Source organism: Haemorhous mexicanus, chromosome 9 (genome assembly GCF_027477595.1).
Source record: "Haemorhous mexicanus isolate bHaeMex1 chromosome 9, bHaeMex1.pri, whole genome shotgun sequence".
In the NCBI taxonomy this organism is placed as follows: Eukaryota; Metazoa; Chordata; class Aves; order Passeriformes; family Fringillidae; genus Haemorhous; species Haemorhous mexicanus.
The window spans coordinates 5,764,911-5,790,948 of record NC_082349.1 but is presented as its reverse complement, the minus strand read 5'-3'; the positions used below and the strand labels follow the sequence as shown (position 1 = coordinate 5,790,948).

At 42.3% G+C, this 26,038-nt stretch overlaps 1 protein-coding gene across 2 annotated transcripts in view; it reads right to left on the bottom strand.

Moving 5' to 3' along the window:
- Positions 1-26,038, bottom strand: part of LRP8 (LDL receptor related protein 8) — a 167,990-nt gene that overhangs the window by 49,945 nt on the left and 92,007 nt on the right. For both annotated transcript variants that reach the window (XM_059853786.1, XM_059853787.1), the window contains exon 3: positions 16,092-16,214. In XM_059853786.1, coding sequence (XP_059709769.1) covers positions 16,092-16,214 — 123 coding nt within the window. The remainder of the gene's footprint in view (positions 1-16,091; positions 16,215-26,038) is intronic.

Here is a 26,038-nt window from a genome sequence, read left to right as displayed (position 1 = left end):
AGCAGCTGAGAGAACTTCTCATTTTTAAAAGCCTCAGGACCATGAAATGCTTGCACAGCAAAGGCTGACTTTACATTGACACCTCATTTAAAAAACAGCATATCTTTAAGACAGGTACCAATTTTGATTTAAAGACTTCAGCCAGAAAGGATTTCTGTACAAGTGAATCCACTTTATTTGCCACTACTGTTAAGACCTGTATCTTATCTGTGTTTCTCTTATCTAGTTTCCTGGATCAGGCTGATTCTTGCTAAGCTAAAGAAACAACTGTGTGATGAAACCAAAGAGACAGGTGTAAATTGATAAAGGCAACTCTCAACCCTCTCTTCAATAAATCAAATACCAAATACCCTTCTAATAAGGTTTAGTTTTCAACTCTAATCATGTGAGCCTTGCAAGGTTGTTCACAGCCCCCCATCTAATAACCTTTCCACTTTAGAGCAGTTGCCCATGTCTTTTACCACCTCTCAACCACCTGCTCTTCAACTTGCTTAGTACAACCTCTAATTATGCTGTAAACTACATTTTTCTAACCTTTATGTTTAAGTCAAATCACATATCACAAAATACACACAGTAGCTTATTAAAATTCACAGTATCTTATTAACAAGGTCATGATTCAATCAAGAACTACTGAGAAGTGACACAACTCTTGTTTTCCCTAACATGTTGACATGGATTTTTTTTTCTTTTTTTTTTAATCTTGATGTATTATGTTCCATTATCAGGCTCTCTGTGGTTTTGTCCAAAACTAACAACAGCCAGTTAAGCACACACAGCTTTGGAGCTGAATTGCTATTGTTGTAGCAGTCAGGAACTCCAGGTTTGGGCTGCAGACCTCCTACGGCAGGTTCTGTACTGTGCTCTGTTTAACCTTTTAAACCACCCTAAAAATACAGCTTTTACTAACTTACTGAAACTTCCACCACTGTTCCAATATCTACAAAAAACAGTAATGCAAGTTCTAAAAAGAAAAAGAAATAGAAATACAGATCAGAAAACTGGTTGTGTCCCTCAATGAGAGTTTGTCAGTGCTTCTGCTTTAAAAGCCAAACCTTCAATAGCTGCTGTTGAGTAGTAGGAATGTCATTAAATGTGCAAATGCAACTTTTTCCTCTTCCTTCTGAACAGAAATTAAGAATACTTTCAGTATTTACTCAGTTTCTGCCACTGCTCTCTCATTGACTGGTATCACACTAGATGGATTTGTTTTTCTTGCAGCTGAACAATTCCTTACAATCTTTCCTACACCTGGCCACAAAATTCTCCTGCTTGCTTCTGGCTTTCCTTATTCAATGAATTTATTACCTAACTCCCCCTTGTACCTAGACTGTACAATTTCAAATCTCAATATTATGGATTCTTACGCTAATTTCCTACAGAAAGAAAGTAACAAAGTTTCCATATACAATTAATGCCTCCCCCCAATAATCTCATAACCAAATGTGGTGGCCAAATTAAATAAAATAACAAAAATACGTGATATCCTGAGGGGAATTTTTATATCTTCAGTGAAAATACATGGCAGGGCAGAATGCTCTGGCAGAAGAAAAGTCTGCATCAAAAGGCCAGCCTGTACTGGATGACAATCCATGCACGAAGAAACTGGGGAAAATTTTAATTGGAATTCTTACTCTCTTATGCACCAAAGAGTCAATCAGGTTCAGGACATGAAGGAACAGGAGTCGGGAATGGAAGAGAAATCAAATTCCCAAGTTTTGGTGCTCCTGAAGTATTTGCTAACTCAATGATTGAACTTTGCAGGAATCCCACCCACAGAGCAAGCAGGAGAGAAGCTCACAGAAGTACAGTGTAACGTGGTTCTTAAGGGCTGCTGCATGATTTTTTAATGCTTTCAGCAGGAAGACTTTCTTTCCAACCTACCTTAACGAAAAGAAGCAGAATAATCTCTGAGACCAAATTCTGTTACCCGTATAGTAGGTAAGATTGCACTTGGTCTAGGTAAAGTAATTTTTATGACAGTCAGGTTGAAAGTACACCTCATTTCCTATGCAGGTCAGCTATAATTTCCTACACAGCCACCTAAGACTTGAGGGACTCTGATGTCAGAACTTTAAATAACTGCACTCAGAGTGCCCAACCTTTCCAAAGCCTCCTCTGACAACGAGGCAGAGCTGTCTTTATGTAGGTCTTTCCCACCTGGCAACTGCAGAAGTGAAGGCACAAGGAGTTCAAGGAGAAAGGCTCTGGCAGATTGAAGAGCTCTGCCCCAAGACCCAAAGCACCAGCCCAGCCCTGCTCCACCCCAAAGCCAGGAGCAGGCAGAAGCCACCAGCCCTGCCTGCCCACATCAGGGACATGGCATGATGGCAAGCACAGGCACTTCACTGAAGGCACAAAGGGCAGCTGTGAGGCAGCTCCTCTGCTCTCTGGGCATCTCTGCCATCTTCCCCAAAGAAAACAGATGCCAGGCTGCTAATCTGCTTTAGGAGAGGGAAAGAACAGCCTGGCAGAGATTTTGATCCATGTCACAATTACAGTTCAGTCCTGGAGCAACACACATTTCTCATGATCCCCAGCTGGAATCAATACAAAGGCTGAGCTGAACCAACATAACCTTCAGAATGATAAGGAAATATTCTCTTGCTTCACCCCTAAAAGCAACTACTATGAAAAATGTCTGGATACCTAAACAATGCTTCATTCTGTTAAGTTAAAAAATCAAAACCAACAAAAACCACAATTCAAAACAAGAGTAGCCATGTGAAATCATAAAAATAAAATACTCCTTTCCTCCTGTTTGAAACTGATTCCTGATTGACTGTTGCCTGGAGAAATGTGCTGGTAACAATGTTCAAATCTATTGCTTGATTACATTTTCAGTACAGGTAACATTGTGGGGCCACGCAAAATTCTAAATCCTGCCTCCAAGTCAGCCCAGCATCCAGACTCCAGCATGCACCCAGTCTCAATGACCCAGGTTATAGAGAAAAGCAAACAGATTCTGTGAGCCTGTTACAGAAGAGGACATGTGGTGCCTCTTGCTGATTTTCAGTCAAGAGAACAACATGACTTGGTCAGCCCAGTCTCTCTGCAGTGTAGGTCCAGTTCTTAATTTAGTTTTAGCTGACAACCACTGCACTCTACACAATGTGCTGGAGCTCCAGGTGTAGTAATTGTGCTTTTAAAGACAGATTTCTGCATCCATTGCTGTGTGCACTGGCATGTGCCATCCTTGGCTGCATTAACCATGCACTGAACCATCACTCTCGAGGCTACTGTTCCTCCTTCCCCTCTCAAACCTCTCCACTCACTCCATCCAGACAGTTTTGATCTCTCAAGGTCTCTGGAGTTTGGGAAAGTGCTTAAGTAATTACAGTACAGAGAAAGTAAGTCAGCACATGTGTTGAGCTCCAGAAATTTTTCATTTGGCTCAGGAGGAGAGAAAATGTGTCTTGAAAGCCAGAAACATCAGCCCTTGTTCTCAAAATATTTGATGAGCAGACAGGGACACATCCATTCCTTCTGGAACATAAGTTACACGACAGCTTCCAGTGGCAGCTGCTTTACACTCTGGAAAAAAACACTGCTTTTTCAAACCAAAACCATAGGAGATGAATGAAAAAAATCCAAGTGAAGGAGAAGAATATGCAAAATTGTTAGGCTATGTAAAGTAAAGAAGTGACCCCACAGTTCTGAAGTTCCTCCCTGATTTTGCATAGTCATTGAATATACTTTTTGCAGGAACTTGAATCCCAGCCATGTTTTTATTTTAATTCTTTTACACAATTTTAGAGATTTCTTCTTCATTTATTATGTATAACAGGGATTACATTTTTATTTAGTTTAAATTGGCCTTTTCTAAACATCACTCTATAGCTTCAAGCTACTTCCTTTTGAAATGTTTTCACAGTGGTCGTCTCCCTGGTATTTAGAACTCACCATGACTAACTCCTCATAGCTTCTTAAATATATGCAAAAAGAAAAGGACTTTCATTTATGTTACTAAATGCAGTCACATCACAGACTGTCTCCTAAAATCAGCCTTTAAAAACAATAATAAATACTTCATACCATATGCTGAGAATATCATGGGCTCCAATCTCATAAAGAAAACAGAAACACATGGAAATTCCTTGCTCAGTACTCAGTGGAAAGAAACTGTAAAGCAGAACTCAGAGGGGTGGATAGGAGTTGTTATGGACAAGCACAATGCAAAGGCCACTGTTAAATAAACAGAAATCTTGTGCATAAGGACTCAAACTGTGCTCAGAATTCAGGCCACCACCAATCTGAGGCCACCAGCAGTTTAGATCTATTAATTCTTCTGGTTTGCATTCCAAGTACCATTTCAAAGGACAATTCTGCATTTCAAGTAAAACAAGGTATAATGTTTACACCCGCACAGTGTAACAATGAAAGGAAGGGAAAAAGAGAACAATGAAAATTCTCAATTTTCTCCATAATCCTGACACACACTTCTGCCTAAAAAACTTCTCTTTAAACCTTTTCAATCAAGATTTCCAGCTCACAAAATGTAACAAGGAATAGCTCAAGACACACTAAGCAATGGAGCATGACTGAGACAAGGTCATTCTGCAATGATGGGCTGACTTCTCCACAACCCAAAAATCCATGCTCCCAGTCCAACAGCAGCTGGAAGTAACAACAGTGACCTTTAAATTTCAGGACAATAAAATCCAGCTACAGCAGGCAGTAGAACAGCAAAGGCAGAATCTGAGAGCACATACTGGAGAGAAGATCTGTGCCTAAAGGCTACACAGATTCATAACTCCCACTTCTTTTTTAAACATTCCCATGGTTTTGAAGAAGTTGCTTAAGCTCAGTTTTTGTCAGAGCCTGTGCACCTCACTGCCTTCACTGAGCTACTGATGCATGTACACATGTTAGCAAAGCACAGGCATGGCCAGATGCCCCCTTCCAACCACCACTACAGAAGCAGAGTCTGCAAAAGGAATTGTTTCCTAGAATCCGTTAATTTAGAGCATTCACTCAGAAGCTGCTGCCTACACTGAAGCATCCTAAAGGGTGCATTTTGACTTAAGAAAGTATCTTACTAAAGAGTTGTGGATGAAAAGTTTCAGTAAGGGATTGTGGAAGAGCAACAGTCAACCTAAAATGTCCCATGTGCTCAACTTTTACTCAGTTAACAAAAAAACCTGGCAAGAAATTAGACCAACAAGAGTACCACAGTTAAAAGCCTTTAACCCAATGGAAAAATCCAATCACAATTTATAGCCTTATTATTAGCTGGTGTCTATCAGAGAGAAATAATCAGATATACTCCAATCACCCAGTTCTGATGACACAGCAGCAGCCCTGACAAAATGACACCAGTTCTTTTGAAGATGGTGATGCTTTTAACCACTTCAGTCACCCATGGCCCCACCACAAGGCAGCAGCAGAGCCAAAACAAAGCCAGGGCTCTTGACTGCCAGCCCTGCAGCTCCAGGACTTTATGGCAGGATGTCCTGCAAGTCCCCTGAGGGAATGATATCTTCATTTCCTAGCACTGCCTCAGCACAGGGGACAGCACAGAACCAGGTGTGCTCCACCACTGGCACCAGACTCCTGCTTCTCCCAGCCCTTCTCCTTGCCCTCCTACCAGAACTGCTGCTCTCCCTGCCCTTTGCACAGGGCATCCTCCCATATTTCCTGGGCACGCTCTTCTTCAAACCCACCTTCAGAGGCTGCTTTTGCCCAATGTGCAGTAACTATAGTTAATTAATTATAATTAATACAATTATCTCTGTATATGAAGGGTAACACTCAAGCCAGCTAGTGTCAGATGAGGGACCCTCTGAACTTTAATCTGTTCCCCTCCTCCTGATATTCCTCAGTTTTCTTGCTCTTTCTTGCTTCTCTCAAGTCTGTTCTGATACCAAATCCCTCTGCCAGCCCCCTGTAACCTCAGCACAGCCATAAGCTCTGAGCCAAAAGGCAGCTGCACAGCCTGGGCAGAACCCCACTGGCTTCAGCAATGCCCTGCTGTAAACTCAATTGCTTAATTACACTGCAAACACAATTACTTAATTACAAAGGAAACTGGCACTGCTATTACAGGACCCCTTTTCTGAAGCACCTCTTGGTGCTGAAATTACAAACTGTGATTTAAGTTGGTGGTTTAAGTGCTTGTTGGTTATAGGACAGAAGAACAATTTAGAATGGGGTTGTAGTAGAGTAGTTGTGTGAAAAAAGGAACTTAAAAATGTGATTTTAAGGGTGACAATGTTTCTTTAATCCCTTAAGAGCTGTTTAGTTCACTGTCGGGCTTGAATGTAATGAATCAGGAACCATTTTTCCAGGTTTCACATCAGATAATTATGGAAACAGAATAGAACTTTAATTATGAGAAAAAACATAGATAGTTCTATTGTGATCTTCCACAGCATTGCTGTTTCTTAGAAGTAAACATATTGTGCAAGCTGGAAAGAAACCATTGATTAAAATAATCAAAAGCCCTACTAGAAGAAGCGTGGACGTGCTTTTCTTTGTAAAAACCAAAACATTGTATCTGACTAAAGATAAAATAGTTGAGGTATTTGAATTACCTCTTCTAAAGTCCACTTTAATTTTTCCTCACAGATTCATTTAATTAAATCTACTATTACAGGGTGGGTTTTTTAATTTTACATACACTATACAAAAGCTTGGTGTTCTCTGGGAAATCTAAGAGATTAGAAAATCCTACCAATAGCTTTTTATCTTGATTTCTTCCCAGAGAAGAAATCAAGATAAAAATTTTCATTTTCAGCTGAAGCAACTTGCTTAAGATGCTGTTTCTAAGAATGCCAGCAATCAGATATTTTAAAAAATTAAACAGTGGAAGTTAGACTTATAGGTAACTGATAAGCAGAGAAACTTTTCAGTTCCTCCTCTGAAAAGCTGAAATACCATTAAAACAAGGTGTCAGGGTCATAGGGAAGAGTCCAGAACTGGAATTACGAGCCATGCCAGGCTGTTACTGGAATAGGCACCACCTTTTCCCCAGGCTTTGTCAGCACGGTGGGTGCTCTGCTGTCGATGCCAGCCCAGGACAGGCACATGAGCACCAACAAACCCTTCAGGGGACATCAGGCAGCTCCACTGCTGCAGCTGCTCAAGCACAAGCGAGAGCAGGGGGTTCCTGTGGCTCCCTCCCTTTCACTCGGTGGCTAACCAAGGAGCAAGGCTGTCCCCTGGCCCGGGAGGAGGGAACGCTCCATCGGGAGCGGGAGCGGCGGGTTCCGCACGGCCCCGGCAGGGGCTCCGCGGGGCTGCCAGCCCAGCACGGCCCCAGGAACCTCCGCAGCAGCAGCTGCTCCTTCTCGCCTTCCTCCCAGGCTCACTTTCTCTCTCTTGTTCACTGAGATTATTCCAACTCTAATCAAAACAGGGAGGAAAAAGCCCCACAGAACGCTAGGGGGACAAAACTGTACAAAGGATAAAGGAGTTGAGCAGCATTGAGACGAGACCTATTTGTAAAAGAGATTATGGATGCAGAAGTGCTCCTTTTGTCACGAGGGAAAATAAAGGCACAAAAGGTCCCTCGATGAGCAAACATAATGAAACCTGCCGGGATGAGTGATAAAATCATAGAAAGAAAAATTATACAGGTCTCCAGGACACTGCCAGAATTCATTGTAAAACACTTCTTCCTGCTTCTTGAAGTCTGTACTTTTAAAATTAAAATGAAAAGCTTGCCTGAGGATGGTGCAGCATTGGTATTTCACCTCATATCTTCCAGGACAGTATCTCCTCTCTGTTCTGTCAAAGGACTGAATAAAACAAACAGCATTCAGGACTTCCCAAAACTTCCTACCACAAAGGAAAATCTGGGTGCAGTGTCCCAGCCCAGCTCCAGCGGCTGCAGGGAGACCATCCCCCACCATTCCTGGCAGCACCTGCATGGCCACAGTAAAGACATTGCTGCACCAAGGTCCAGGCTCATACCAAGGGGAGATGCTGGTTTTTCCATGCTAAACTCTTCTGATGTTTTAAAGGTGTTGACAAGTGAAATGCTGCTAAAAGGCAAAAAAAAAAAAAAAAGGATTCAGCAGATAAGCATTGATTTAATAAATTCTAGTATGTCCTCACCCTTTTATGTGTGAAAGAAAGTAAGTCTGAAAAGGCTCTGGTGCTATTAAATAATTGTGTTTCTTATCTTGGAGTGAACATTTCATCTTTTATATACATACAAAGAAACCCCCACCTGTTTTCTTTTTCAGAGGATGGAATGGGCAGCTTAGATGGCAATTTTAATTGAATGTGTTCGGGCTGTTGCACAAGAACACTGATGTGTAGACCCATGGCTGGGAAGAAAAGACTTTCCCTAACCACCTACACCTTGACTTCATTACAAATATCCCTGCTGGTTCTCACAGCTTAGCTCCAAGGTTGATACTTGCAGCATGTCTAGAGGCAGGAATTGTGAAGCAGCAATGCAAATTCCAGTGGAATTCAGTATGTTAATTGCTATTTCTCAGTCCCACTCCACATGGGGCTGATAGACCTGGTGAAATACTAGAATGGCCAATTGTTCTTTTCTCTGTGTGCCTGTGTGCACTTCTCAATACACATGTATCATTGTACACACATAAATGTACACACAATGGCTAGAAATGAAATTGATTGTCAAACACATCACACATGTTAATCCCTGCACAGGAAAAAAGAGAACTGTGGTTATGTTTGCAACCTCTGCCAGAACAGAGCATCACAGTCTCATACAACTTCGAGAGCTCCAGTGACAGGGTAAGATGAAGAGTGCAGGCAGAAAAAGGGTGCAAGAACTGGCATGAGCCTAATGTGTGCTCTAATGAAGCACTCAGTTCTCTGCATCTTAATGCAAAGGATTTGTAATGTGTTGTAGTAGGTTAAAACACAAGACAAAAAGGGTCAGCTGAAATGTGTCACTTCAAATATAGTCATGAACACAGCGTCCCTAGAAAGGAGGCTGGATCTAATGCTAAAGCCAAGCCTTGATTCTGGCTCTCAGTGCATCCCACAAAGGCACAGGGAGGATCCACACCACTCTCACACATGCAGGCAGTGCTGGCTCTGACCCTCACCCCAGAGCAGAATCTCACTGAAAGTATTGCAGGCATTAAAAATCTCCAGTGCAAGGCTTAAATTACAGAAATTGCCTACCAAAGCATGCAGAGACTGCATATTAAACCAGTCTTAATCCTGCTCCTAATCCTAAAGGAAGTAGGATGGAGTGTCATGAGACCCTTATTAAACCTGCAAAAGGTTTCAGTGGGAGTGAATGAAAACAGGATCCTACAACTGCAGGAATGGAGAGAGGGAGGAAAAATACCCACCAAAGAAAAGGTGGTAGAACAAGGAAACACAGTTTCAATATAAAGGTCATTATGACACTAAAATGCAGAAGCTATTTTAGTGTCAGTAATATTGAGATAAATTCATCTGATATTCACTTATTTTCCTCACACCATAATTCACCCATTTAAAAAAGGGCTGATGTGAAAAGGGCTGTCTGTGCTCTTGTACTGCAATACTACTTCATTCAGTTAAAACATTGCGGTTTGCAAATTATGTTCTGCCTTTGATTCCCAGAAATTATTTCCTTTTCACATCAGCCATAATAGTTAAACAACTGTGATTCCTGCATCCTTCCCTCAATAATCAATCAAAAGGATAAATATAAAAATCAGGTAATCTGAATTTCAGAAAGCAGGTAGCAAGAGAATGGGAAAAAAACAAAAGCACCAAGCAATGAAAAGCTACTTGAGATTTCTGAAAAACTTTTATGTTTTTAGTAGTTCAATATTTATAGCCTGTTAAATAATTACACATACAAGAGCTTCATGCACTCAACCTTAATTTTCCTGCTATTCTCTCCTATTGAAATAACTGCAAGATTAATTGTAGCCATAAAAAGGCAGCATCCAACTCTTTTATGACCACTCCTGTCTATAAACTGCATGAACCCATTAGAGCAATAGGGAGAATGTTTAAATGCTGGTATTTAAACTTTGTAGCCATCAACAAGAAGTGAAAGCACAAAATCGATCTGAGGGATGGAAACACTGCAAATGTCCAAGCAGACAATGCTACAAGAAAAAGAGTGACTCCCTCACAAGATAACACAGCTTAAGAACAGAACATGACAAACATCAGACCAGACCCAGTAGGTTTTCTCAGTTGGTTTTCCTACAGAACTTGGTCAGCCCTCTGCAAAGGTCACTGCTGAGACAAGCTCTAAACACATTCCCAATAAAGGAAAAACGCATTTTGTATAGATATTACTTAAAACTTTTCAGCACTGGTAGAATTGCAGCACAATCATTACAAATCCTAAATTCATTAACATCTTTAGGTAAGTAAAATGCTGAGATCACCAAAGCCATGTAATCATCATCAAAAAGGAGATGTAATTCCCTGCCCACAAGCCACAGACAAAGTTATCCCACTACTGGAGATAAACTGCTCAGCTCTGAGTTTGCTGAATTTCCTTTGATGTAAAAAGAATAATTTCATGCTCCAAGAAAAGGAACAGGATGCCAGAAGAACTGGATTTGGTTCCTTATTCTGTCAAAGACTTCTTGTGTTAGTCCCTGAGGTTCCTCTGGGATATTGAGGTCAGCTTAGGGCTGCTCAGTCAGGACTCACCTGAAGGCACCCCAGGCAGGGGCAGTGTTTGTGGCTCCAGAGGCACTTGGGAAGCTGTGGGCTGAGGTGGGAGGGTTCAAGCAGGGTAAAGGTCCATTTGTGAGAATTTGAAGAATCACCTACATTTAGAATAGAAGGGAATGTAAGCCACCATGGCCAGGGAACTAAAGCTCTGCTGACAGAGCACGAAAAGTCTTGTCCATCTCTACTGTTAAACACTCCCATGGAAAAGGAGTTCTCAGGAGTCTGGAACCCTCTGCAAAGTAGGCCTGGGAGCTAAGTGGCATCTTAAAACCAGAGAAATGAATTAATGCCCAAATTATATTTTGGATGTGATAAAGCTCTGACAGGGGTGAATAAACAAAGCAAAACCTGTATCCTTGATTACAGAATTGCATCATTGCCAACTATCTGACAAAATAGTCTGAAATGAGAGACTACAAACAAGGAGAGGTCGAGGGACCAGCACTTGTTTGGCCAACAGAAGAGAAGGTTAAAGAAGATATCATTGATGCCTTCAACTCCAAAATGGGAGGGAATAGTGAAGATGGAGCCAGACTGTTCTCAGAGGTGCACAGTGACAGGATGGGAGGTGACAGACACATGCTGCAACAAAGGAAAGTCTGTCAAGATAAAGGGATTTTTTCCATTAATAGGGGTGGTCAAACATGAGGACAGGGGTCCAGTTTGAGCAAGGAATTGGACTAGATGACTCTCAAAGGTCCAAATTATGAACCTCTGTCTTAAATTACTCCATGACTTCATGGAGAGATGATCATGGCAGTTTTCATTTTACTTTGTCTCAATAAATTTGATCACATTGACAAATCAAAGCTTTCATCACTAGCTCTACAAACCAGTCTGGGCACCTGGAAAATGAGACTGCCACTTTTGTGCCTTGTCTCTGGGAGGCTCTAGAAGTGTTTCCACATCCAGTACCTTGTCCTATATTTGCTTCACAGATGGGGTCCTCAGCTGCTGCACTTCAGCAGTGCTCCCAAATGCCCAGCAGGGACAGTGCCAGGGGGACAGGGCTGTATTTCATGCTGGCTGTGGCCAGTTGGTGCAGTTGGAGTGTTGTTAAAATGCACACCTGTACATCTGGCATTAACATCACCGTATTCAATTCCCTAAATGATCTCTAACAGATTATTTCAACAGAACAGCCCTTAATTTACATGTTCCGCTGCATTTGCAATGCCCAGCATCTTATCACATTTATACCAACAGATCTGCTCCTAACCTTGGGGGAAAAAAGGAAAAAAAAAAAGGGAAAAAAAAAAAAAAAGCTTTCTTTACTGCCCCAGGTCCCAAAACTGGGTATCTGGCTGTGCCTGGCTGATTTGGCCTAGTTTTTTCTTTTGCTGCTTGAATTCAATGGCCCAGTGTACATGATGCCCTGAAAGGAACACTCCACCCTTCTCCAGGAAAAATTCTCCAAGGGCAGGGAACAGTTTATTAAGTCCCTTTCCACAAAAGCACAGTAATGTCACCAAACCCACTCAGTCATGCAGGAGATCTGCATCAAAGAAGAATAATAGAGACATAATATCCTTTGGGCTGAACAGAGAGCTGGGAGAGGATTGTGCATTTGGGGGTGAATGATACCATCAATGCTACCAACAACAGCATTTCACATTTGGGCAACTTAATAGGAAATGAGGGCAGAACTGACCAGCACTGAGAGATCAGCACACACAGCAGCAGCACACAGAGTGCCTGGGACCATGGAAAATACCCATTAAAAATATCACTGTCAAGTTTGGATACATCTTCCTGAAGCACTCATGACATGTACTTCAAAATAAGAAAGAAGTGCCTGAACTGGTGCTGTATTTCAAACCAGCATTCAGGGTTTGATTTTATATTCCACTTCCATTTTAAAATCTATTTCCAGAACTGCTGCTTATTAAACCTGCCCTATTAAATCATTCCCCTATTAAATGCAATATGAATTAGGTTTCCCAGTCTCTTTTTCATCCTCTTAACATCCTACACTCTAACACCCTGTACCTTTCTGTACAATAATTTCTGCTCTTAACCAGGAGAATGTCACATATCTGAAAAAAAAAAAAGTGGTGAGTTTATGCTCTCTGCCTTCCTCGATCTCATTATATATACAATGTCCTAAGGCAAGAGTTTGCCAGCTTAGATTTTCACTTGCTCTATCCCTTTAATTTGTGTTCCCATCATAGTTGTTACTGATTGTTAGCATTTGTTTTTATTTTTCTCTTGAGATTTTAACTTCCTTTTGCCTAAGTCACTGATTAAATAACCTAAATTCTTCAGAGGGAAATTTAAAATTTCCTGCTTGTATAAAAACCAGAATGATTCAGTACTTGTGCTGGAACATCATTAGGTGGATAACTTTCATTTTGCTGGAGGTCTCTGTTAGCTCAGTCAGAAAAATGACTTCCCTTCCCCCTCTCTCAGTTCCAAGAAACTGGGTAAGAAAAAGGTGAGGAATCTTTCCATGCTCATAAGCAGAGCCTGTGTATATCAGCAGTGGCTGCACCACAGCCCCAGGGCACCACCAAGCCACACTGGGCTGCTTTTAGTGGCAGTGATGAAAAACAGGGCCAGGGCTCTGCATATGGTGGGGCTCTCTAATGTAGAGTACATCTGAGCTACCAAAAATCTTCTGCCAGAGATCTGTCTTGCAGAAAAATGAAGAAATATAAGCAGCTTCTTATTTACAATGAGCCATTTCAAAACAATAGCCTGGACAACCATCTCCTGTGAAATCAACTAAACTAATCAACCTTCAACTAGAACCAGAGCCCACAACAGGGAGAAGCCCTGGATATCCAGTCAGCTGAGGATTCAGGGGGACTCATGAGATACCCTTACAGCCACCCCTCCCAGACACATTCAGTGGCTTGAAGAACACAGTCAAAAAATAATAATTGTATGAACAGCAGAAAAAGTGCAGACATCACAGGTCCAGCAGAAATCAGGCCAGCTGTGATGCCATCTCACCTATCCAAAAGGACACAGGTCGTGCTGTCCTGAACACCTGGAAATGGCTAGTGTCCCTAGAGAGGATATTGTTAGGTACAAAGATGAGAACTTCAGTGATTAGGGAAACAGAAAAACCAAAGTACAATTTTGGTTCTGAAAAAAAAAAAAAAAAAAAATCCCAAAAGAAGCCCCCAAAAACCAAACCAAACCACAGGAACTGTTACCTTCCACCAAGCATAAGAGATGAGGACATGACATCCCTAACTACCAATAAGAGAGCACAAACTGTATTTAAAAACACACCAGAGACGCATACAGAAAATAAAAAGCCATTTAGCAGGTGGCTAGGTGCTGAGAGGAACAGCCTTGTTTTCACCACATTCTAAGCTGGAAGTACTCCTAAAATGCAACAGTCAGCATTGTTAATGCTCTTAAACTCCCAGGATTGAATGGGCTATGGACAATGTCCCAGTGCTGCATTAACTGAGGAATAACCCCAGATCCTGGCAGAGGTGCTGGCAATTATGGACCTGTCTGAAAACCATTGATTTTATAAAGCAGTTAGATCTCAACAGAGGTGAGAAATCTCTTCTTTCCCAACCTGCCCCTTCCCTAGGGAAGCTCTGCAGGGCAGGCCCCTCCACAGGGCTGTGCTGCATTTCTAAGCAGGAAAATGAGACAATCACAGGCCCTGCAGTCACCCCTTGACATAGGAAGAAAGTCCAGCCCCAATTTCATCAGGGAGAAAGCAAATGGGACTGGAGAGAAGTATCATACAGGAATGTCCATCTATACATTCTGCCTGTCACTACATTTTCTATCACTACAGCCTCATATCAAATAACATTTACACAGATGAAGAATCAGGCCTTTTACAGTAATGGGCCAAATGACAAGGAAAGCCCAACATTCTTAACAGTTTCTTTAACAGAACAGGAACAAACTTCTTCCCGTGTTGCAGGAAGATGTTTCATGGGTTATCTATTTTTCTGAATTGAAGAACCACCAGAGAAACACAGACTTTTGTCTCTTAGGAAGTTTCAAGTAGGAGGAAATAACATATTTTTTAAAAAATCCCAAAAATCTGAACAAATTACTTTTCTCTGAGGACAGCAGTCCCGTGTGGTAACAATCTGAGGCTCAGGTCAAGTTTCTTTTGTGATACTTAAGATTTAAGGCTGATTTCCCCAGAAGATGAAATAAGTGGGGGAAAAAATGAATGGTGAAATGGGTAGAAAAGGGATGGAAGATGATTAACAGAAACCATCAGGGATCTGAGTGCTGCCTGGCCTATCCACAGCTTGTGCTATGGCCTCTGACACGAGATTTGCAGGCAGAGACAGCAGCAAATGAAGCTGCTTAGTTATTCAGCCCCCCTCCAGACAATCAGGTAGTGGAAGTAGCATTAATGAGGCAGCTTTTAACTAAGGAGGATGCAGGGTGAAAGACCAACCAATACAGTACATAAATATGTTAATGTACTTATTGAGGTGATTTTTTTCTGTAGCCTGTATGTGGCTGCAAAAATGATTCAATTCATTTTATGCAAGAGAAGTGCATTCATCTCCCTTAATTAGGGAGAAAGTAGGACTGGTACTGGGATTAAAAATAAAAGTATCGTTGATTTTGAAGTCCTCTATGTACCCCATTCTGGCAAGATCTCATAAAATACTTCCTCCAACACTGCTTCTGACTCATGGGAATATTTGTGAAGTACATGACTGGAAATTCAATAGAATGGCCTGTACTAGTTTCTTGCTCTGGCAAGAACAGATCTGCAGATATAAGTAAGAACACAAATATAAGTCTACATATTAATATTTTCATTAAAATATCCCTGGGATTCCCTTCAACTCAACATCAGACAACTCTTCACAGCTCTAGAACAATGGAGCACAAATGGGCCTCCTCAGAAGGCCATGATAAAATGCACTACATGAAAATCAAGAATGTTCTTTTTACTTACTGGGTTTTTAAAGGGTATTACCTGCAATAACATCTGTCACACTTACCCTCAGCTTTAGTTATTTTACATTCCTCACCTTTCATCTGCTGCATTTTTCATTTGTTCTCAGAGGAAAAATAAAAAATGAAGATTGAGCAATGCAGTTACATTGCAAAACTCCTCTGAAATAACAGAAGTGCTGTCTGCAGTGATGCTAAATCCCAATGTTACCATGCAAAACACCAAATCTGAGTTTCCAAAAAGCCTTATCCCAGGTGAGTGTGACACTTCTCCACTGCTGCTGATCATGAGCCTGACAAGCAGCTCAAGATGTTTACAGCTCCCTTGCAGACAGAAATCCAGACTAGACAGCACTGCCTGTATCATTGTCTAGAAAACAGGTACATTTGAAAGTTTGTAAACCATGTGATTTGAATGACCTGAATCTTTTGTGCCTGTAAATTTTGTTCTAGCACAAGGATAAATTGACAGATCATCCTATTCCCTGGAAGTGCTGGGAATAACAGCTTCAGTTTCTCTGTGCTTTGATAGCAGAACATGTCTGGAAACACCACTTTGAGCTACTCACTGCACGCTGCTTCTGATTCATCCGACCCGTCGGGACATTCTTCTTCCCCATCACATTTCCACCTGGCTGGGATGCAGTGCCCATTGTCACAAGTGAAATCTGACTCAGCACAAGTTTTCTTTGCTGAAAGAAAAGAAGAAAGTACTTGGCATGAACATAAACTGTGCAGAAGATCTCCACTGCACCCAACCCCACCAAGGACAATATGGATTACCCTGTGTTAAGAGGATTTATTTCACATTCAACATTGCTTCTTCATGACAGAGTCCCACATATATCATAGATGGGTGTTTCTTCTCACTAGAATTCTTACCCCTCCATTATTTGATGAGGATTCACCCTTCTGTGTCCTTCTCCAGCTATTCAAAAAACAGGGATGTTCCTTTCCAAGAAAATTTTCTAAGGCTCTTACTATTAAAGCTGCTGCCTTCATGGAACTGAAAGCATGCTGCATGATTTACAGACAAACAAGTATCACCTTTCGAGTACTATAATCTAAATAATAATGTTTCTATCTGTGCCATCTATTCATGCCTTGTTAGTACATCTGTCACCACAGCAGATGATCATAAAGCATTCCTTCAAACAGTAACATTCATTTCATTAAATGTCAACCACTCCACGCTCTTTGCTTTGCTTGCATTAATCTAGGGCTTGAAAAAGATGCAAGACATGAACTCAAGCAATTAATTGGTCTATTCCTCTGTGCCAGTGGTGCAGCACCACGTGCTCTGCAATTCCAGTCAGCCTCTTCCCACTGCGGCAGAAAGAGAAAATTCCTCTTAAATTGGGTCCCTTCAGGCTGTGGCCTCAGTGTTGATGTGACACCACTCACTCTCTGCTTTAGCAGTGGTGACTTCAGTGGCTTTTCTGCTGAGTCCTGAGCAAGGGCTGGGGCTCAATGCCACCACACTGAAGTGAAATGCTCTCTGGGTATCTGGTTTCTACCTTTGGTAGCCATCAGCTGACACAGGAAGTACTGGCAGGGGGATTTGTCTCTTCCCCCTGCAAAGCTGCTCACAACCTAATAGGATCACAGGAAAATTCAGGTAATGAAGGACCTCAGAAGGTCACCAAGTCCAACCTCCTGCTCAAGACAGGCTCAGCTCTGAGGTCAGACCAGGCTGTTCTGTGTTTTATCCAGTCTGTTAGGAAAAAAATCCAAAGATGGAGCCAGCACAACCTCCCTGGGCAACCTATTCCATGGCTCAGCTGCCCCCACATCACAGTGAGACCTGGGCTTGCCAAGCCATTCTCTCTTACAAGTCATGTGCACACACATTGCTACATCAATACTTCTTCCAGCAAACATTTTCAAAGCATTAAGCACAACAAGTAAGCCTCTGGGGTTTGATCTTTTACTTTCCTTTCTTGTTTTCCTATATGAGCTGCTGTCAGGAAGGCACTCATGTTAAATATCACTCACGTGCCCACACAGGAAACATGGAGCATTTCTGTGTGAGGTGCTGGGGAGACCTCCAAGGCTGAAATAAAGCACTCATCTTCTAGCACACAAAACATGCAGCTTCCCTGAGCAGACATCCAACAGGAAAATACTGCAAAGCACCACTAAGCAGCTGTACAATCTCTCAGGATGCACTTTTTAAAGAGATCATACATTTACTCCCCTTCTGCTGCTAAATGAACCAGATTCTGGAGAATGAGGGGGAGAAAAAAAAAATGGACAATTTTCAATTTTCTCTTCAGCCATTCAGAAACATATTATGGACTAATATAGGACAGAAAAACCATTTCCATAAAAACCAAGAGTTTTACAAGACACCAGTCATACTAAGGCTCATCCAAAGACATTGCACATCTGTTATCAGAGGGAAAAGACTTTCTCCTGAATAACTCCTTTCAGAAATCCAAAGCTTGTGAAACTGGCTATTGCACATCACTGCTGGTATTTAAGGCAAGTTGTAATGAAGCTGATGTATTTAATGGCCAGAAATGCTGACACTGATAGGATACCCATGCATTGCTGAAGTGAGAGCACTCTCCCACTGGCTGGGAAGCTCACTGGGTAAAATGTTGCTGTCTGCTCTTAGGGGAAGGTTGTGACATCTACAAATGAAACTATCACAGCTCCATCCAGAAAGGAGAGACCAGTGTAATACTGGAGATTTTAGAAACCTAATTTTTAAAACGTTTTTTTTTTTTGTACTCGCTCTCTCAATGCCCTAATATCTTGTTTCCACAGCAAAACTGTCCTTTAACTTACCCTCTAGAGATCCAAATGGCAATAAAACTACTATTGTGCCTAAACCAAACCCTCCTTCTGCCATCAGTCTCACAGTGTGATGTATTTCTAGGACATGGGATGCAGGAGCAGGGGCCAACCCCAGGAGGAATGGCAGGAGCACCCCCTTCACTCAGCCAACCCTGCAGATGGTGGCACCAATGGCTCTGTCCCTGCTCCTCCTCATGCACCACAAGCAGCTCCTTGCTAGGGGGGCTCACAAAGGGCAGCAAAGCATTGCTGCCAGTCCTGGGTGTCCCTCAGGAGGTGTTCACGTGCTCCTTCCCTTTGGCAAAATGAAGCTGGGCACAACCACTCAGCAGCGGTGGCCAAGTGTCACCGTGTCCCCATGCCCTCCTGAAGGTCCAACAGTCCCATGACAAAATTCAGGGATACAAAGGTGTTTGGTTTTTGTTTGAATCTAAATTGTCTAATCTCTTCAAGGAACAGGATTAAGAGAGGGGGAGCTCAAACCTTTTCTATGATTCTTATATTTCTTTCTGCTATTTAATTTTTTTTCTTTTTGTTATTTATATTTTAACTATTACCTTTCATTTGCAATTACTTTTTACTACTATTACTCTCCAGCACGGTGTGAGAGCTCTGCAGACGGTCTCAATTCCAATAACTCCACTTTCTGTTGCAAACAGCAACCCAGATTATTCAAACTGCAAGAATACTGAAGCACTGTCTCATTTCTCACCTCTAATACAAGACTGGAATTACTTTATTTCCAACCAGATTTACCTTCTGGCGCTCAATCCTCATGTCTCTGGGATCACAATGCAGGCAGGGAGCAGTTAATTAAAATATCAGCTCTCTGCTTTTTCCTTCCTTTTTCTTTTTGAAGTCTGATAACCCTTTTTATTAATCTCCCATGTTATACACCTTCATTCTATCAATAATTCATTCAGACTCGCACCATATATTGCCAGTGGTGCATTAAAATGTAAAATAAATAAATACATCCCTTTTGGACAACGGGGAGGACACGGGTTCATTTTATGGTTTCACCTGGCTCAGAAATAGTCAAGCAAAATTAATTGTCCCCCTGAGATCCATTTCCTTTGCCGTAAGCAGCCCAGGCAGCTCTGCTCACACGTCTCTTCCAGATGAACATAAACAAACAAGAGTGAGTAGTCACAGCATCCCTGAGCCCCTGCTCCTCGGGGGGCAAACGATCCCTGGAATGAGAAGAGAGAGGCTCGCGAAGCGCGCGCAGAGCCTTTCATCCCCTGCCCTGCTCGGCAGCACAGGCACACCAAAGAGGCTGCCTCTCTTTGGACTCCTGCTTCATTTGCCTTCAGTTCCTGCTTTTCCTTTCCCACGTGTGCAGGTGGACAGATCTGTCAGAACTCCACTGGCTCCTGTGTGACCATGGGCTCAGCTCCCACAGGGAATGAGCTCTGCCTCGGGCAGCTCTCCAAAGGAGAGTTAAAGTCAGCCATTCCTGCTTCTCACCTCCCAGCAAGAAAGGCAAGGGAAGAGGGAAAGGTGGCTCCAATTTTACTCAGCAGTGACAGAAAAATACCCTAACATGCTGAATTTTAAATAAAACTGCATCAAACCCAACATGGCCCCTGATTTTCCAAAATGTCCTTTTCTGTTCCATTACTCGCATCTCTGATCATGAACTGCAAGCAAGGATTCAGGGGTCATCCCTGCAGCAAATTAAAAGCAGAGAACCCAGAGAGAGTGGTGTAGAACGTGAACATTTACTGAGTGATTTCATAAAAAAGCAGTGACTGGGACATGTTTAATTAGACTGGAGGGAATAAATATACACTGAAAGGAACAAGCCTTGTACTGGCTAGGAGCAGGGAGTGGATCACATAAATGTGACTTCCAACTTTCAACAACACTTGCTTCTGAAAGATCAAGTCCCTGACCCTTACCTGAACAAGGTACCTGAATCTAATGGAAAAGTCCAGGACTTCTTCTCTTTTCCTCTTTCTAATAAGAGCCAACATCAGAAAACACTTGGAGCAGGAGACTGAGCCTTAACCACATACGTTGGCAGCATCCCTGCCGTTCAAAAAGAATCTGTGCTATTGATCCCCAATCCTTTGATCAGGTTTTATACCCCAAAGATGTCTTAGCTGTCCTAAGGTGATCTGAAAATCCCAACTTACATCTGCAGCCCAAGTCCTCCCAGCTGCTGCTGTTGATTTTGCAGAGGAAGTGTCCCAGGGAGTGTGGACAACCCGCCCTGGAGTGGTTTCCTGCTCCCAGCAGGTGCTGCATTCCCTGCTTCAGGCATCCAAACACCTTGTGCTGGGAGCCTGACCCCTCACAGCACCTCTGCCTTGGCCATCACTGCCAAATCCTGGCATGGGAATCCCAGGAGTGTGCTGGTTTGCAGCTATAAAATGGCAACAGAGAAGATCCCAGAGTCGAAATATCAGGAAATCCTAGTGGATGTGGATCATCAAGTCCTTTAATTTTCATACAACTAAGGACACCTTGAAGTAATGAAAGGGAATATTTAACCATTCTCTGGATCAGGCCACTTCTTTTGACGCTGCCATCTCAGCAGGCAATTACTTTTATAAAGCAAGATTAATCAGATCCCCTCAAAGAGCCAGAGCTCGGGCACAGACCATGGTCTCTTTGATACTCCACATGAAACACATTCTAAAGAAACTTCTCCCAAGACCCCCTGAAACAGCCCCAGAAAACAATGCCCCATTGACAGAAGCCCAGTCAGAGGCTCTGGGGCTGCCTGAAGCTGCTGCTCAAGTAACCAAAACATGCAGCTGCAGAGCCTGAAGCCCCTCAGATCAATCAAATCAAACCAATGACTTTAAAAGAAGAAAAAGAGATGTCACCTGTGATTTTTCATTAGTATCAAAGGTATCCACTTTTGAGCATTTAAAATGGTAATATGTATAAGCCTCCTATTTAGAATTATTTAAATCAGTTTTCACGTTTAATATTGAATTTAATGTAAGGAAAATGGCAGAACCTAATTGAAACCTATGGAAAGCAGAATGCTGAAACAACATACTGTTCTGATGTATGAAATTAAAGTGACTTTAACATACAAATACAGGCCCTTCTTCCTAAATTTACTCACATAAATCAGGTAAAACTGAATAACATTTTTCCCCAACCTGTCCTCAGGTTGCTCTTGTCATTTCAGTCTTTAAGAAGGGGCTGTATGCTCAAAGGTTGCCCTGTTTTTTACCATATATATACATTGGTCTAATGATTTGTCCCTATAAACCACATTTCACCAATAGGAAAAACAGGATTTCTCTTCTTCCCAGAAGAGAAATCAAAGATAAAAGTCCACTTGGACTGGTGTGCTCCTTGGAGAGCATTAGAGGTCTGTCAAACATACTTGTTTGGTATTCAGGACAACTTCTCTTTGCAAGTTTGAAGGCTTAGTTGGGGCTCTGGGGCTTTGTCCTAGGGAGCTTCGCAGCTGGGAACAGCCCAGGCAGAAAGCTCAAGTGCTGCCTCACTCCCTTCAGAGGAACATGCCCCACACTCCTTCAGGCAAGGCTCCCTCCAACATCTGCTCCCTCCATTTTTTTTAAAATCCACTCATAAATCATAAGTCATTTTTTAAGCTGTACAAAGCCAGGTTTTCTGACAATTTCCTCATTTTTATTTCCAGGAACCTCCATCACCTCAATGTTCAAATCTCTAGAATTTCAAAAACAACAAACACCCCCACAAGAAAACCAACAATATTGGTTTTATATACACCCCCACACTATATTTGTAAATTGGAAAATCATGTCCTTCAGCAGAGGAAGGGGAAGAAGGGACAGATTTTCCTACCAGCATCTGAAACAGACTGCAGCTTTGCTCAGAAACAGCCTGACAGCCCTGTCCAGCCTGCAGTCACCTCTGGATGCTACCCATCAACCTCATTGTTGTGTGACACTGCACAGCAGGTGTGAAAAACCAGCCACCACTCTGTGTCAAAACATGCCACTGACAAAATCTCACCGAGGCTCTGCCTCATCCAGCAGCAACAGTGGCAAGAAGGCTGCCAAGTGCATAGACAAGGTTTGCCTTCAGTAAATGGAATCTTTCTTACAACAAAGCTTATACCAGGTAGCACTGAATGGAAGGGGCTAGGAGAAAACTTGCTCCCCTTAAGAGATCTGAAAACTTGAAAATGCACAAGTCATGTTCTCCCTCACAGGTACACAGGCTCAGAGGCATTACATGACACACCAGACTCGTGCAGCAGAGCTGTGGCACAGCCAAGGGCCTGCCCAGATCTCTCCTCCATGAGTGATGGCGTGGTCGCCGGATCTCACGCTCAAGTCGAGATTTCCCCTGTGCAGAAAAGAGCAGCCATTGCTCTGCTGTGGGAGCTGAACATGCTTCCAGAACTCCATATTGCTGCAGTCATGACCTTTTCAAAGGATTCTGTATGCTCTGACTTTCCAGTTTGTTTCTAAATATTTCTTTGACTGAAGCTCATCCACACTGACTTTTGCTGACAGAATTGCCAGCTTTGTCTGTCTTTTTGGGTTTTGTTTTGCCTTCTTTTAACATCCAAGACATTGTTGCAAGACAGAAGCTCTTGGGGGGGCAACTACATGTATGTTATTTCACAATGAAGGATGTCCACAAATTCCTCAAGAGGCACTTAATATTATTCTGTCTTTCTGTTTCTGGGAATTGAACCCTAGGGGCCACATTCTACACTGATGAAACATCCCCAAAGTCCATGAATAATCACTGATCTCAGTGGTCTCTGTGCAAAATTGATCTCAGATGTTTTTATGGCACCCTATGATGTCTGTTTTCAGTACAGGTTTTATAACCCTCAGCCTAAATCAAAGCCCCTGATGACTCAAGTCTCTGGTGCTCTGAGTGAAACCCCCCAATGACAAAACAGACTGAAAGCTATTTCTGAGAGCAAATACAGTAAGACAGAAAAGCAGAAGTGGTTGAGTTGATGGAGCAATTTTGTTTCCCACCTACACATATGCCCATAGCTTATCAGACAGGTACCAGGGAAAGAGAACAGCCATACTTTATGGATAAAATTCAGAAAATTAGAGAAATCAGGCTAAGGCATGTGAGCACAGACAAAGAAAAGAGACAAGACATGTGAATGCAGATCTTTCACCGAGTGAGATGTAAGGAAAACGCAGGCCTCCCTACACAGTCACTGCCCTCTGCTCTCTTTGATGTTTTTAAGTATGATTCCTTTTTCAGTGATGGTGGTAAGAAAATCTCCAAGACCAGTGGAGAGGATAGTAAAGAACACCCCTGAAGCCTGATGTGCCACCTTTTCTTACCTGGCTCATGCTGTCACATTGAAACATTACAACACTGGAGTTTACAGGCGCACAATTTGCCTTTCACAGCTTGGACACAGCATTTAAGTTCTTGTTGCCTGAATTTAGTGTACACACTGAGGTTAAAGTGCACTAAAGACATGGCACCTCCAGCAGAATTTCACACCAAGTTTGCATGCAGGAGATAAACCCAGGGGCCCTAAACCCTGCACAGAGCCAGGTAGGATGAACTCCCTGTCACGCTTTCACTGCAGCTGCGTGATCTGGGGTTCAAATCAGCCCCAGGCATTTCTGACAAGCCCCAGCCCCTGGCTGCACATTTGTCACTGCTCTGGTAGGGTCTGCCCTGCCACAGCTGGGTGAGCTGTGTGGCTCAGCTCACTCGGCTGACACAGGCTGTGAGAGCACAAAACATCTGCAGGGAAGCAGCAGCAATTTCAGCAGCCCCCTTTGCCACTGAGAGCAGAGCAGCATCGTTACACACTGGGGGTCCCAGAACTGCAGGCAAAGTCACTTCCTCTGCAAATCAGCCTTAAAAGCAGCAAGAGAAACAAACACCGTTTAAACCCTGTTTTGCAGAACTTGGCCTGGGTCCAGGCTGCATACTGCTCCTTACAACTGTGTGGGAAAACAGTAACCTGATATTTACACCTGTGAGCTCTGTGTTTGTAAGCACAGTAAAACACACATGCAGGACATTCCTATGCACCAGCTTTACGTGTTTCCAAAAATGTGGCAATGACTAACAGCACAAGTATCTCTGACCTGTCATATAAATGATCCAAATCTAAGGACACGGTGGAAACCCAACAGAAATGCAAAGCTCCCAATTCCTAGGAAAACAAAGAAAGGGAAAAAAAGCAAAAAAGCAAAGGCTTGTCAAGAGTCAGGATCAACAGCCTAAATCAGAGATTCGAAGACTCAATCCATGCAGTAGCAAAGTGATGCCTTGTTTGGGTAGGAAATTGAGAGAGGGGATACAAGAAATGTAACAAACCTGGGATGCCTGAGGACATATTGCTGATTCAATGCACAAATCCATGTGGGTGGACAGTAGGGAAAAGCAATGAGGGTTTGTGCTCTCAATTAGGGAATTACATAGGCAACAACACACCTGAGCATTCTGTTTGGCAGCCAACAGCAGGGAGAATGAAGCTGTTATTTTGCTTGGTTCTGCTGCATTTATGCATTTTTTATTAGAAGCAACATAGCATTTTATGTCAATTTATACACGGTCCAGTTGCTTAACATTGGTTCAATGTTTGATCTTTTTCTTCTGGTCCTACTTTAATCAATAAGTTGCAGGATAAAACATGTAAGAAACGCTCTCTACATTTAAGAAAAAACCCCATGTACATGGTTTACTTTCTGGGAGGCTAAAATTTTACATTTACAATACCCACTGTAGTGGGTATTGTAGAGTTTTGGAAGAATGAAGAGTCAATAACAATAAAAGGAACTGAGATTTTTTCTAAAGACTTAAATCTAGTGTTTTCAGCTTCATTCTCTTTTCCCACTTACTTAGTTACTAACAAAATGATGGCACTATTGAAGTAAAACATTTTCCTGGAGTTATTTTAAAAAGTTACCCTAGTCCTGAAGTATGTATCCTTCAAACACCAAAAATAGAAATGGAAAATGGAAAGTCATTAATTGAAATGCCACAAAAACAAAAAATACACACAGAAACTCCTTATGCCATAACAAACACTACCAAAAGCTTTCTTAAACCAGTAACTATAGTAGAACTTAAAGTGAATTAACTGGGCAGAAACAATTGGGAATGTTCAAGATAGTAAAAAAAAATAAATTAGAGCCTGGCTGTTAATGATCTTTAGACAGACCAGTGCCACAGATGTCCCTGTGCATGCACCTGTGAAGACACCTTTTCTACAGCTCTGTAAAGAAGACGTTCATTGTGTCCGACGACTAATTGGCCAGAATCTTGCTTTTTAAGACCACTGAATCAGAGCCCTGGGAATTGGGAGGGATCACACACAAAAGCATTTCCAAGCCTGTCTCCAAAGGCAGCATCGTTTCAGACTGAACAGCAGGTTCATCCTCTGATCCAAGTCTGTTGCGGCGGAACAGCGCCAAACAAATGTCTGTTAATATTCTGCCAGCAAGCACGAGCAGAGGGGCTCCTGCACTGCATTAAGGCAAGTGCTCAGGTTAAGAGTTGGGCATCGGTCACACAGCTCCCCCATTCAAGCACAAACCTCTTCACCCATCACCATGTGATGTCAAATGCTTTTGTGCATTGCAATATTAAATACTTGTACCCTGGGGATGGGAATTGAATAGGCACAACATGGAAATTATGATGCATGCAACCATAGCCTTTAACCTATTAACAAGTATGACCAAGATCACTTATTTGGAGCTCTCTAATCATCAAGGCAAGAAGACATCAACAGCTACTATGTCACACTGAC